Source organism: Lepidochelys kempii, chromosome 5 (assembly GCF_965140285.1).
Source record: "Lepidochelys kempii isolate rLepKem1 chromosome 5, rLepKem1.hap1, whole genome shotgun sequence".
NCBI classification, from domain to species: domain Eukaryota; kingdom Metazoa; phylum Chordata; order Testudines; family Cheloniidae; genus Lepidochelys; species Lepidochelys kempii.
The window spans coordinates 25,933,119-25,947,445 of NC_136384.1; the positions used below are offsets into that span (position 1 = coordinate 25,933,119).

At 38.2% G+C, this 14,327-nt stretch overlaps 1 protein-coding gene across 2 annotated transcripts in view; it reads left to right on the plus strand.

The window, feature by feature from the left end:
* The first annotated feature begins 2,378 nt into the window (after positions 1-2,378).
* Positions 2,379-14,327, plus strand: part of SLC1A3 (solute carrier family 1 member 3) — a 94,413-nt gene continuing 82,464 nt past the window's right edge. The window contains exons 1-3 of one of the 2 annotated variants that reach the window (XM_073343771.2): positions 2,379-2,444; positions 3,446-3,586; positions 6,312-6,591. In XM_073343771.2, the coding sequence (XP_073199872.1) occupies positions 6,411-6,591 (181 nt within the window). In that variant the 5' untranslated portion in view covers positions 2,379-2,444; positions 3,446-3,586; positions 6,312-6,410. Of the gene's footprint in view, positions 2,445-3,445; positions 3,587-4,402; positions 4,547-6,311; positions 6,592-14,327 lie in introns of those variants that run through there. The other variant, XM_073343770.2, reaches the window with a different exon arrangement.

Sequence of the window (14,327 nt, forward strand, 5' to 3'; positions counted from 1 at the left end):
TTGGGGGCTATGATACATAAATTTGTAAATGAGCACTCCACTGATTGGGACCTAGTGTTGCAGCAGTTGCTTTTTGCCTACAGGGCTGTACCACATCCCAGTTTAGGGTTTTCACCATTTGAACTTGTGTATGGCCACGAGGTTAAGGGGCCATTACAGTTGGTGAAGCAGCAATGGGAGGGGTTTACACCTTCTCCAGGAACTAACATTCTGAATTTTGTAAACAACCTACAAAACACCCTCCGAACCTCTTTAGCCCTTGCTAGAGAAAACCTAAAAGATGCTCAGGAAGAGCAAAAGGCCTGGTATGATAAACATGCCAGAGAGCGTTCCTTCAAAGTAGGGGACCAGGTCATGGTCTTGAAGGCGCTCCAGGCCCATAAAATGGAAGCGTCGTGGGAAGGGCCATTCACGGTCCAAGAGCGCCTGGAAGCTGTTAACTATCTCATAGCATTCCCCACCTCAAACCTAAAGCCTAAGGTATACCATGTTAATTCTCTAAAGCCCTTTTATTCCAGAGAATTAAAGGTTTTCTAGTTTACAGCCCAGGGAGGAGCTGACGCTGAGTGGCCTGAATGTGTCTACTGTGAAGGGAAAAGTGACGGTGGCATGGAAGAGGTGAACCTCTCTGTGACCCTTGGACGTATGCAGCGACAGCAGATCAAGGAGCTGTGCCCTAGCTTCGCGCCGATGTTCTCAGCCACCCCAGGACGGACCGAACGGGCATACCACTCCATTGACACAAGTAATGCTCACCCAATTAGAGCTCAACCTTACTGGGTATCTCCTCAAGCCAAAACTGCTATAGAACAGGAGATCCAGGACATGCTACAGATGGGTGTAATCCACCCCTCTAACAGTGCATGGGCATCTCCAGTAGTTCTAGTTCCTAAACCAGATGGGGAGATACGCTTTTTCATGGACCACCGTAAGCTAAATGCTGTAACTTGCCCAGACAACTATCCAATGCCATGCACAGATGAACTATTGGAAAAACTGGGATGTGCCCAGTTCATCTCTACCTTAGACTCAACCAAGGGGGTACTGGCAGGTACCGCTAGATGAACCCACCAAGGAAAGGTCAGCCTTCATCACCCATGTAGGGCTGTATGAAGTTAATGTGCTCCCTTTCGGGCTGCGGAATGCATCCGCCAGCTTCCAAAAACTTGTAGATGGTCTCCTAGCAGGATTGGGAGAATCTGCAGTCACCTACCTTGATGATGTGGCCATATTTTCTGATTCATGGGCAGAACACCTGGAGCATCTGCAAAAAGTCTTCGAGCGCATAAGGGAGGTAGGACTAACTGTTAAGGCTAAAAAGTGTCAAATAGGCCTAAACAGAGTGACTTACCTTGGACACCAGGTGGGTCAAGGAACTATCAACCCCCTACAGGCCAAGGTGACTGCTATCCAAAAGTGCCCTGTCCCAAAGTTAAAGAAACAGGTCCAATCCTTCTTAGGCTTGGCCAGATATTACAGGCGATTTGTACAGTACTGCAGCCAAATTGCCGCCCCACTGACAGACCTAACCAAAAAGAAACAGCCAAATGCTGTTCAGTGGACTGAAGAGTGTCAGAAGGCCTTCAACCAGCTTAAAGTGACACTCATGTCTGACACTGTGCTAAGGGCCCCAGACTTTGACAAACTGTTCCTAGTAACCACAGATGCGTGCGAGCGTGGTGTGGGAGCAGTTTTAATGCAGGAAGGACCGGATCAAGAATTCCATCCTGTCGTGTTTCTCAGTAAAAAACTGTCTGAGAGGAAAAGCCACTGGTCAATCAGCAAAAAGGAATGTTATGCCATTGTGTACGCTTTGGAAAAGCTACGCCCATATGTTTGGGCACGGCGTTTCCACCTGCAAACCGACCGTGCTGCGCTGAAGTGGCTTCATACCGTCAAGGACAATAACAAAAAACTTCTTCGATGGAGTTTAGCTCTCCAAGATTTTGATTTTGAAATACAACACATTTCAGGAGCTTCTAACGAAGTGGCTGATGCAATCTCCTGTGAAAGTTTCCCAGAATCAACTGGTTAAAATCATCCTTGAAATGTGGAAAATACTGTTAGGTTTTCTATAATCAGTAGTGTATCTAGAGGTGCATGTGTCTTATCAATTCTGTTTTCTCCTAGAGCTCCAGAAAGAAATCACAGCCAGTGTGCAGCAGGCTGTCCAGCACCGTCTGTGATTTGAGGGGCATGTCATAAATATACAGCTAAGGGTAGCATAAAATCCCTCCTTACCTGTAAAGGGTTAAGAAGCTCAGATAACTTAGTTGGCACCTGACCAGAAGGATCAATGGGGAAAGAAGATACTTTCAAATCTGTGACGGTGGGGGGGAGGCTTTGTTTTGGTGCTCTGTGTGTGTTCTCCCTGGAGACAAAGGGAGAGACCAAGCAAGTAATCCAGCTCCCACTGAAATGATACATCTAATATTACAGAAATAGTAAGTAATAGCAAGAAAATGCGTTAAAGTATCTTTTGTTTTAACTTGTGAATTGTCCCTGTGCTAAGAGGGAGGTTTATCCCTGTTTTTGTAACTTTAAAGTTTTGCCTGGAGGGGAAATCCTATGTGTTTTGAATCTTTTTGTTACCCTGTAAAGTTATCTTCCATCCTGATTTTACAGAGGGGATTCTTTTATCTTTTTTTAAATAAATTCTTCTTTTAAGAACCTGATTGATTTTTCATTGTTCTTAAGATCCAAGGATGGGTCTGTGTTCACCTGTACCAATTGGTGAGGATATTATTCTCAAAACTTCCACAGGAAAGGGGGTGTAGGGCTTGGGGGAATATTTTGGGGGAATAAGACTCCAAGTGGTCCTTTCCCTGATTCTTTGTCTAAATCACTTGGTGGTGGCAGCATACTGTTCAAGGACAAGGTGGAATTTGTGCCTTGGGAAAGTTTTTAACCTAAGCCGGTAAAAATAAGCTTAGGGGGTCTTACATGCGGGTCCCCACATCTGTACCCCAGAGTTCAGAGTGGGGAAGGAGCCCTGACATATGCATTCATCCAATTTATTGGCAGTTAAAAATGAGTTCAATTTTGATGTTTGTTTTCTTTACTCAGCATTAAATATCTAAGTACCAGATTCTTCAGGCTTTACTCAGCATTTGGACCTAAATTAACTACAAATGTTGTTCTTTAATCCAATATTCTTTGTGTCTAAAAGCAACATTGTTAAGCAGAGTAGACAGTAATTATCCATTGACTCTGCCTGGTTTTGATAGAGATCTTTTTAGATACTCCTCATTTTATTTAGAAAACAGCTGAAATCAGGCACAGTACACATGGTGAATATAGACTTACTCCCTAAATAAGAAAGCAGAAACATTGGTGTGATTTTTGGCAAATAATTCTAATCCTATCAAATTTATTCTCCACATTTATCCTTATTATGTCTAGTTTGTATGACGGTTGTGACATTTTATATTTTTTCTTTTTACAGAAAGCTTATTAACTGAAATTCCTGTCCTCCAAAATAGTAATAATAATATTAGCATCTAGTACATAGTATACTTAAAACTTTTCATCTATAATCTCAATCGGGAGTCACAGCTCAGGAATTTGATGAAAGATATGCTAAAAGGTAAGCCTCTAGTATTTAAACAACATGATTTATCATCCGGCATCTGTCAGTGAGTCAACCAGCATTTAAAATCTTTTCATATTCTGAAAAGGTAAAAGATGCTGCTTTTCTTCCAATGGTGCAAGCTTTTAAATGCAAAAAGGGCCACTTATTTTTTAGGAAAAGCTGGATTTTTTGTGCTTTTCCCTTTATTAGTCACACTGTGCTGTTGAGACAATCTTTTCTGAACTGGGTTGACTCTAAAAGAGTTTAAATTACTGAACTACAGACAAGTCTCATCTTGCTTTTTGAGTAACAAGAAAACTACAAAGAACTGTATCTCATCATATTTTGATCTATTCTTGATAGTGTTCCAGTTACTCCTGAGAGATGTAAAGCTGTTTCCTTAAATAACTGTCATTAAGGATTTGAAAACGCCTTGAAACCCCAAACTAAAACACTTTTTAAAGTAGACTAACATCCTCATATATTTCACCATTTTTTTGGAAAAGGTAGTGGAATAATGTTATATAATTATGTTTAATTTTTACTGACTCCTGGTTTCAAATCTCTAATCACAAAGACTTCCAGCCTTCTGTGTTGTGTGTCATTCTTCAGTTCTTCCTGAGTCCTGATTTTGCATTTCTAATGAAGCTGAACTGACAAAGCGTGAAAGTGGTCGAAAGGGAAAAAACAAAGAAAGCAACCCTGTTTTTACTGTGCCAAGACTAATCAATATTCCAGAAGCTCAGCTATTTTCCCCCCTTCAGTTGTGTTTTTTATGTTTTTCCAGAGTTGGATTAATAGACTCCTCCCCTTTTCTTAAGTTGCAGTGATAGTAAGTTGGTGTATCCAGAGCACATGCATATTGTCAGTCTTCTCCTTCTCTTGCTCACTGAATTTTTCATCTCTATTGTACCTACTGGGAAATTTACCTTGTTGCTTGTCTTTTGTGCTTGGAACATTGCAGAATTTAAAAAGGTGAGTTTGTTTACTTTGTTGGTGTTTTTCGCTTTTCATTCTCTTCCTTTGTAAAATACTTTTCTAGGTCATTTGATATAATGATGCTTTGGGGGTATACTGACTTTTCTTTCTTGATCTTAATCTTACTTATAAAGCGTAGATTGGGATGATATTGTGTTAAATGATCCTGGAGGGAAAAGGGGGCTGGGTGAATCTATAAGCTTGTTACAAAATACTGCAAACTAATTTTCTGAAGAAAACTCTTTCAGAGACACACACAGCAGTCACACCTCCAAGATCAAAAATACCATACACAATACATTTAGCTCAGCCTAAGAATTTTTTCCCCACTCTGCAGCCAATTAAGAAAAGACTAATTACCTATTATAGCTTTTTCCAATTTAAAATATACATTTGTTAAAAAAAGGAGAGAGGTGAGACAGGAAAGGGGGAATGGGAGATGTGTGTGTGTGCGTGTGTGTAGACAATCTTCTTTAAAAGACATATTACAATGTGTTAAAATGGAGGGGAAATAGTATATTAGCATACTAGTTTTAAACATATATTTAACTCCAAAAGCAAGACCAAATCCCATCAAAAACATTTTTTTACCTTTTTAAATAACATGATAGCCCCTTCAATCATCCCTCTTCTAAAACTTGAACTTTCTAAATGCTTTCTGCAAAGCTAATTAGGCAATAGATGTAGCAAGGCAGAAAGATATAAATGATCTATATAATTGAAAATGGATTTCAGTGCTGAAGCCAGCTATATCCATTCATAAATTTGTGACCCTACCAGAGAAATACTGGAGTAGGTAGCAGGCATAGTTGTGTTATCCAACATTGTGGAAAAGCAGATTCCCACTTTGCAAAATAGTTTTGTGCAGATTTAATTACAGAATAAATTAATTTCAAGCAGTCAAAAAAATTAGTGTGTTTGAAATAAAAAGTAGATTATCTTGCGAACATATCCCAACTATTTTAATGAAAGCTTTTAAAAAAAACCTTAAAGCCAAATCTGTAGTGTGATAATTATCAAATCATATCAATGCTTTGCCAGGCAATGCAAAGCATTATCTTGTAGTGTGAACTTGTAACAAACATGAAGTAACAAGCTAACTGGGTTACATCTTCTGATGTTTTACAGATGTGTCAGAGTAGCTTACACACTTCAAAGATGAATGTTACTATCAAAGGCATACCTCCTGAGTAGTAAGTAAAGAGATAAACTATTCCTGCTGTGTTTTGCCATATAACAGGAGAGAAATCAATGCAGGACAAAGCATTAAAATGATCTAAAAACATCTGAAATACATAGTATTCTGAATACTATGATTTAAAAAGGTATTATTTATCAGAAGTTTCATTTAGAAGGTGGGATAGGCAGATTCTGTTCAGATAAATGTGTGCCTGCTAAATAGATGAAAATGAGGCTTGATCAATAGTTATAGATATTCAGCATCTGATTCTCCTGTGAGATTCATTTTACATTATTGTAACTCCATTGACTGCAGTGAAGTTACTCCTCATTTATACCAGTGTGAAAGAAGAATCAGGCCCATTCCCTGCAGACCGAGAAATACAGATCTGAACAAAATCTGTACTTTAAACTCAGGTTTCCACCCAACATTGCAGTTATTTACCACATACTGCAATCAATTAATTAATCTAAATAATCCAAGTCTGATTGTTATATGATGAGTATTTGCCTGCATGTGCAGATATTGATTATTCCTCTGAAGTTTAACTTATTGTGACATTTGATATATCTTGTCTTCTAGCTTCCTCCTGCACTTCCCAAGGAAGAAGGTCTTCTGTCTTTCTGGGGAGATTTTAACAGCAGTAAATTATAAAAGAAGAAATCACTTTTCAAAATATAAATGACTAAAAGTAACGGAGAAGATCCAAGATCTGGAAATAGGATGGAGCGCTTTCAGCAAGGAGTCCGGAAACGTACATTACTGGCAAAAAAGAAGGTGCAGAGCATAACTAAGGATGATGTTAAAAGTTACCTAGTGAGGAATGCCTTTGTGCTCTTCACCATCATTGCTGTCATTGTTGGTGAGTAATTTGATCAATAGGGATATTCTGTTTCTCCATTGCATTTGACAGCCTTAGAAAATGTCACTTGGCCTCAGCAATTAGCATTCTGAAAGAGATCCCAAATTCTTCTCCACTGGCTTGCAGCATTTTTGGCTATGAAAGTTGTATGTTGAAGTTTTGGAGAAAGTATAATTTTAGTTATTCTAGTATTCAAAGAGGTGAATCATTTTGGTGAAGGACATTAAGTCAGCTGCTTTATTAACTCCTCTATTTAAGAATCAACCCTGCTATAACAGAATCAAAAGGAATGAATAATCAAACAAAATCTGTTTCTGCCAAAAAGCAGTTGCAATACAATGCCACAGAATACAATACAACTTTCCACTAACCCATGCAATTAACATGTTGAAATGAGAGAGAGAAGTCCCCAATATTAATTATAGGATCATTTACTTCTCAGACAAGCCAAATATCAGAGATCAGATCCCAGAGTCTAAAACTTTTGTGCTTTCCCTTGGTGAATATAAAATAGAACACAAACCTAAATCCAGAGTCGTGCTTTCTCAATAACTCTTATTCTTACACTTGCATCTTTCAGATACAATCTGGGAGACAATGAGAGTTCTATCTGCTCACGGACTGCAGGATGGTGCCTGATTAGACATTTTTTTATACATGGTGGAAATTCAGTAGATCAAACAGCATGCCCAAAATTTTCAGCTTCCATTGACTTCAATGGGAGTGGGTCTGGCCTGCAAAATGAGCATTGCTGGATTTAGAATGTGTCAAAATTTTAAAATATTCTTTTAAACTATTTTTAGCTACATAAAAGATTGGTTTGACAGAAAGACTTTTTATCTGAAGACAATGAATTTTCACCAAAAAGTGCTCTATAGAGAAATATTTTATTGTTATTCATAATGGGTATTTTTCTTAACTGAAACTTCGCTATCTAAACAATATAATTTTGCACTGAATAAAACAATTCCTTCTATTGTGGAGCAAGTAGATTTTGGTTCTGTAATAAAAAAAAATTGTGATCAGATTAATTTCAAGCCTAAACATATTAACCCGCTCACCCAAATGCCAAATCTTAGAGTTTACAAATGAGGCCAAATCATGCTTGGGTGAGCAGTCCCATTAACACTTTGTAGAAACTGCTGTAATGATGCTTTCTTATGTGGATTTGATTGCTTCATTTCCTAAGCTGCTTTAGGAATCAGACATCATTGTTGCTTTTAAAGGTCCTCATGTCTGTAGGATTATTTGTAAGAATTCCCATTTTACGGGTGGTAATTGGTTAACAGTGTTTTGATTTCTAAGTAAGAATTTGCCACAGTTGACAAAAAAATTAACTAGTATCAGTAACATAAAACATAAAGTGTTTTTAACTGGTTGTCCACTGAGAAAGGTGCATTACAGGATCTAAAGTTAAAAAATATGATCTAATTCTAAAGCAATCTAATTCTTAGACTGTAATCTGCTCACAGCAGGGAATCTGATTAAGTCTACACGGAGGCACTAGCAATTCTCCCAGGGCTGGTCTCGCGCTGGTGCAGCTCCTCCAGCACTACCAATGGTGGGAACGCTAGTGTAGGCTCTCATGTTCACTCGCGCATCCACCGCTGCTAGCACTGGTGGAGCAGCAGTGGTGCTAGAACTGCTGAAAGTTCCCCGTGTAGAAAAGGTCACTGTGACAAATTATGACTGCACATACACTGGTGTATCTGGAGTACCTCTCACTCCAGCACCTTCAGAAGAGTTACTTTGGATACACGAGTGCAATGGAAAGCAGAATTTGCCTCTGTTTGTAAAAATGATATGTAAACTTACAGTATATGCATGAATAAAGGGGAGGCATATCTATGGTTCTCAATAAAGGAGCAACTTCACTCTTTAGTGGTTATAAATAAGTAGACCTCCTGTTACTGGCATGCTGAGGTAGAAATATATATTAATAAGGGACTGGATGGCTTAAGAGTATGGACATCTCTAAATTGTCACTCTGAATCTGGCTCAGGTTGGTAACGACTAAATTTTGTTACCATCCATCAGTTGTTTGGCAATTACCATCCATCAGTTGTTTGGCAATCTACATAAAATCAGATGGTGGGCTTGGTTTAGTTCCTAGTGGACAATAGTCCACATCACAAAACTAATCACAGTTAGCACGAATTGACAACCTTGTTAGCTGTCTCAGTAAAAGGACCAAGGTTTGAATGAACATGAACTGCGTTTTTATGCCGTGGTAGGGTTGAAACATCACCAAGGGGTAGCAGGCAGGGCACATTTGAGGAAGCTTTCATTGCTGACAGCCCAGACTCTAACAATTAGATAAATAAACCAAGGGCTTTAGTTTCCAGGGCTGTCAGTACAGCAGCTTTCACAAGGACTAAATTCACTAATAGTAAAATCAAAGGTTAAAAAAGAAAGTATGAATGTTGGTGTACAAACACTTTCCTGCAGGCCTTTTTTGTCAAGGTGAGAAAGCATGTTTAATATGGCGCTTCCCAGTTAATTTGCTAAGCAGGACTGATTCTGGTAGAGGTTAAATTGGTAGGATCATAGGTCTTAGCACACAATTTCAGGACCATAGTTTCAAATGTCCTTCTGAGTTCGTGTAATAATTGTTATGAATGCATAGATATATATTTGCTCATACAAAGTGGATACATATTTATCTGATTTGTGCACATATATTTTGTTGACTTAACTGACATTACCTAGCACTCACCTATAAGCAAGAGCATAGTGTACAGGGAAACAGCATCATGATCCTCACAAGATAAGGGGAAGTGTATCTATTACCTCTAACTTCAGGTGCTACTGCAATGAAAATTGAAGAGAATGAACAGAACTGATTAAAAAGCATGGGTGTATACATGCTATTGCAAAGCATGAAACATGAGAGAAGGCAGTGCAAAGTGCCAACTCTCTTTGAGGGGGAAGCACAGAATCAATGGCTAGGGTACAGATAAAAGGCTTCCATAGCTGCTGAAATAAAAGCAAATTAAAGTAAAAAAATTTTGGCATCAAATTCTGCATGTATGGTCTGTGGCCAGGGGATCATTATTACTATTATATTTTTATAAAATTGGAGCTGATTTCAAACAAGCTATCTTTGAGAAATATGATGTGGAAAAAAATAGGTCATTCTAAAGTTTTGAAAACTCCTGGAAGTTTTTTTTTGTCTGCAAAATGAGTTGTCTAGAAACTTTAAATGAGCTTTTCAGTGGATCTTGGCAAGATCTAGGGTACAGGACCTATTCTGAGATGGAGAAAGGCATATTTGGGAAGTTGTTCACTAGTGAATTGAATATGACAAAATGACCAGTAACACTTCTAAGGTGTGCTGCAGGTCCTGATGGCTTTTGGAAAGTTTGCAGGAGGTGTTACAGATTTTGAAATGTTCACCAAAAACTCTGGCATAATCTCAATGGCTGTTCCATTCCCCATGCTTCCCTCCTTGTATAGTCTCTCCTGATTCCTGCTGTCCACCACCCAGTTTCCAAAAGTCCACAGGAGTCCAGATTTTTTCCAGAAGAACCCCGAAACCACACAGGAACTCCCGTAGAGTTTGGTGGCTACACAAGGGAAAAGCTCAAGTCACACAGAGGCTCTGAGTAGAACTCTTGTGAAGCTGGTCACAGGGGAGCACTATTAAAACTGAGAGGTCCAGTGGTGCTAAAGGAGAGTGGGGAGTACATAAGATCAGCAATAGTTCCTGCATATTTTGTGAGGTGATCATGACCCTAATGAATTCTCTAGCTAAAATCTTTTCACAGTGCTCAGCCTAACTAATCTGGCTGTGCATTGGGACACTCCATGGGGGAAAGGGAAGGAATCCACTCCTCAGTCCAGGGAGTGAAAGCGGTGCTGCTTTGTGACTGCTAATTGAGCCTAATGGCTGGAACAGGTGAAGGACCAGAGCATGTGCACAGCAGAAGATTCTCCTGCCTCACCCCACAAAAGAGTAGAACACAGGTGATGTGTACCTCAGCATGGTGTACCCAAATTTTACCTCCCTGGTGTGGTGAAGCTGCTCCTCAAGGGGCCTCTGTATCCCAAGAAGAGGGGTATAATTTTCCCCATGTAAGATGCACATGACCCAAATATACACTTTGTAAGTGCCTGAGATAGAGCGCTTAAAATTCACATGGGACCAAGACATCAGGCTACGATAGTAAGGAACCCAACAAGGTGTGGTTTTAGGTGAGCAGGCATGAGCACATCACATAGGGCACAAAGGGTTCACCTGGAAGCAAGCAAAAGGGACAGAGACACATAAGAAGATGGCAGTGGTCTATGAAGAACTGAGTTCCACTCACGCGGAATTCAGAAGCAATAGAGCAGTCTCTGTGCAGTTCCAGTGTTCTGCTGAAGAAACTGCACAGTTCACAAGCTCCTCACTGACTCCTCTCACTGAGTAATTCCAAACTTTTCAAAAACGCTTCAAGCATATTCCCAGGCAAACACTTAAATTGGAGTTAAGATTGAAAAAAAAATCACTATGGGAAAAAAATGTCAAAGATCACTTTAATTTTCTTACAACAGAACAAAACCTGAAAGTTCAAATGTACCAAGTTTGATTTATCAGTTACTTCTTTTTACAATACTACCATACCTTTAATTTTGCAGTTATTGCACACTCTCATCTTTTGAAAAAAAACAGCATCTAAAAATTCAAATGACTACTATTTTATTTAAAGCCACATGCAGTACAGAGAAATCACATACTTGGTCAATTTGGGAATCAAAAATGTACATATTGGGGACAGATCAACCAAGGTACAAGTGCTCTTAGATACATAACTATATGTACAAACTTCCTATGCTCCAAACCCTGGAACTATCATAGGGTAGAATAGTGCTGAAAAATAACATTTTGGAGCTGTCACAAAATCTGTGTGTGGAAGTACATATTTACTGCACTCTACATACAAATTATGCTAATATCATAACGTTTTCTAAATAGAAGATGTCAGAGAGCTGCTAAAAACTCAGTCTAAGTTGTTTTAAGCTGATTTAAGGCTACTTACAGACTAGATTTGAAGGCTGTGTTGCATGGAACGTGAGAGGTTGGCATGAGCACAGTTTTAAAGATGTAAGTGTGGCTTTAACTATGATTTCAATAAGAAATTCTCTATGTGAAAAGATAGCAGGACAGGGCAAAGGCTCTATGAAAAAAAATATGTTAATAGATGTTCCGGTCACCCATTCTTTTGTCTGAAGGTCATTTTATGGGCTGCATATTTGCATGACACCCAGCATATGCCTAAAGGGGATTAAAAACACTATTTTAGCAGGAGCTATTGTAAAAACTACTGTTAATGTTGCTTGACCCTTTCTAATCTATGATTCAGTTGCTTACAAATTTCTGAAACTTTCATTTTTCAGGCTGAAATTTTCACTATCATTTCTTTAACATAACCTGGAATCTAAAAGATTATATGAATATTTAAACCGTATTTCAGGGTAATTCCAAAGACACCATGATATGGCAGATTAAATAGTGTTTTATATGTAGCTATTATGTTTACAGATGAATTGGGGGAGAAAGTATTTTGGAAAGTAAATAAAGGGCTCCTGGTTTTAAGGATTTTAGTATGAATCATGAAAAAAAGGAAAAAGAAAATTGTTAGATTTCTGGGACTATCTAGTATATCCTTGGCTACATAAGATACACTGAGAGACAGCCAGTGATAGCGAACTAATAGTAAAAAGATGTCCAAAATAATTGCATTTTGAGGAAATTTTTGAAAGACGTGATTTGGGGCAAAGGATAGTTCTAGGTGAAAAGTACACCTGGAAAGAGTTGCAGGGTTGTAAGTAGGAGAAGAGATAAAGGAAATTGGAGGTAGTTCAAACAATTAACTTTAAATCTTCATGTATAGAAGAAGTAGGTGTGTTTTCTATGCATTTTCTTGTTTGATTTTTTTACAAATCTGGAGATTGGCTATTGGGATGGGTTCTAGGTCATAAATAGAAATCAGTAGCTGGTCTTATCCTTATTCTCAGTAGATATTGGCATGGTTTCCGCATTTCTTTGCAAAATGGCAGAACTGACACAATGTTTGTTCAAGAAAGGTATAAGATCGAATAAGAGATGTGTTGTGCATCCTGGTTGATATGCCTTAGGTGAAATACTGTATACAGAGAAAGTTAGGTGTCTACTTATACCTAACTGCATCTAGTTTATTATATCCGTTCCTCAATTTCATGAGGACCAACTTTACAAACAAAAAAAACCAAAAAATGCCATATACCTCTCTGGGTATCAAATCTATCAAGATGCTACTTAATCAGATATTATTGGAAGTACAGAAAAGGCAACTCACATATGACACTGTCTAGTGCACAGATTTTGGTGTTTCTTACAATTATTTTCACCTAACCTTTTTTGCCATTAGGGTAGCCTTTAGGATGAGTGAGTTGTAGCCCTTTCTGAAAAACGTTTAACAGATCAGAAGATTTATTTGCAGATGCCATATCTGCAGGTAATGTGAATATACATTCATTGATCCTGTATGCAACAGGATTATAGAATCATGATTCATGGACCACCCTTCCTAGAGGTGTGATCCTTCAAGAGGTTGAGCACCAAAGAGAATGTTGGGAAGATACAGATGAGAGACTCTGAGGTTGAAGTGTCAACAGAAGTGCTGTAACAAATAGATACATTAAACAGACTGTACTGTCAGTAATACTGGACAGTATTCATCCAAGAATTGTTAAGAAATTTAAGAATGAAGTGGCTTAGCAAAAATATGCAACTTATTAAACATCAGCTACTATACCAGAGGGCTAGAAGGTTGCAAGCGTTGTACAGGAACCTACCTATCTTTTAATAAGTTGCTAGAGGTGATCTTGTGAATTACAGATCAGAAAGTCTTACTGTACTTCAATACCAGGAGATATGATTGTAATGATCATTAAAAATTATAAAAACACTTAATAAGCATGATATAATAAGGACAAACCAGCCTGACGTTTGTGAAGGGAAATCCTTGCTCTAACCTACTCAGGTTATTTGTGTGTGTCAAGAAATATTGGATAAAAGAGAACTTGGAAATATAACTGAACTGGATTTTCAAAAATCCTTTGACAATGTCTCTCACAAAAGTCTATGTTGCATGAAATGAAACACCTTTACTCCCTAATATTTACAGGCATAAAATACTTTTGGCACAAGCAGAGTTGGATTCAACAAACATTTGTTTAGCACTGTGACAGACACCTCAATTACACAATTAGACTACCCAAGTACTAGATTTCATACATTAATGGGTAGTCATTGCAGGAATCAGGAGTTATGGTAGGTCTCTACAGAGATCATATATTCTGGATGTTAAAGTGCTATGCATATTGCAAGAGCAAACAGGAACTAATTAAAATAATGAGCATATTATTTATAAATGGGATTGTGACGTGGTGCCTATGACTCCCTCCCAATAGAGTTAGAGGGAGTGAGTGATAGGAATTAGAGTATGATATGAAGCTTGATGTCATATGAAGTATGATATGAAGCTAAAGCAATATTGGAACTACTAGCAATTATCTTTGAGATAATTGAGGATTGGAGAAGGGCAAACATAGTACTTATCTTTAAAAAGTGGAACAAAGAGGACCTAGGGACTGGTCTGCTAACTTTGATATCTAGAAAGATACTGGCATAAATTATTAAACAATAATTTTATAAGCACTTAGATGATAATAAGGTTATAAGTAATAGCCAACATGGATTTGTCAAGCAC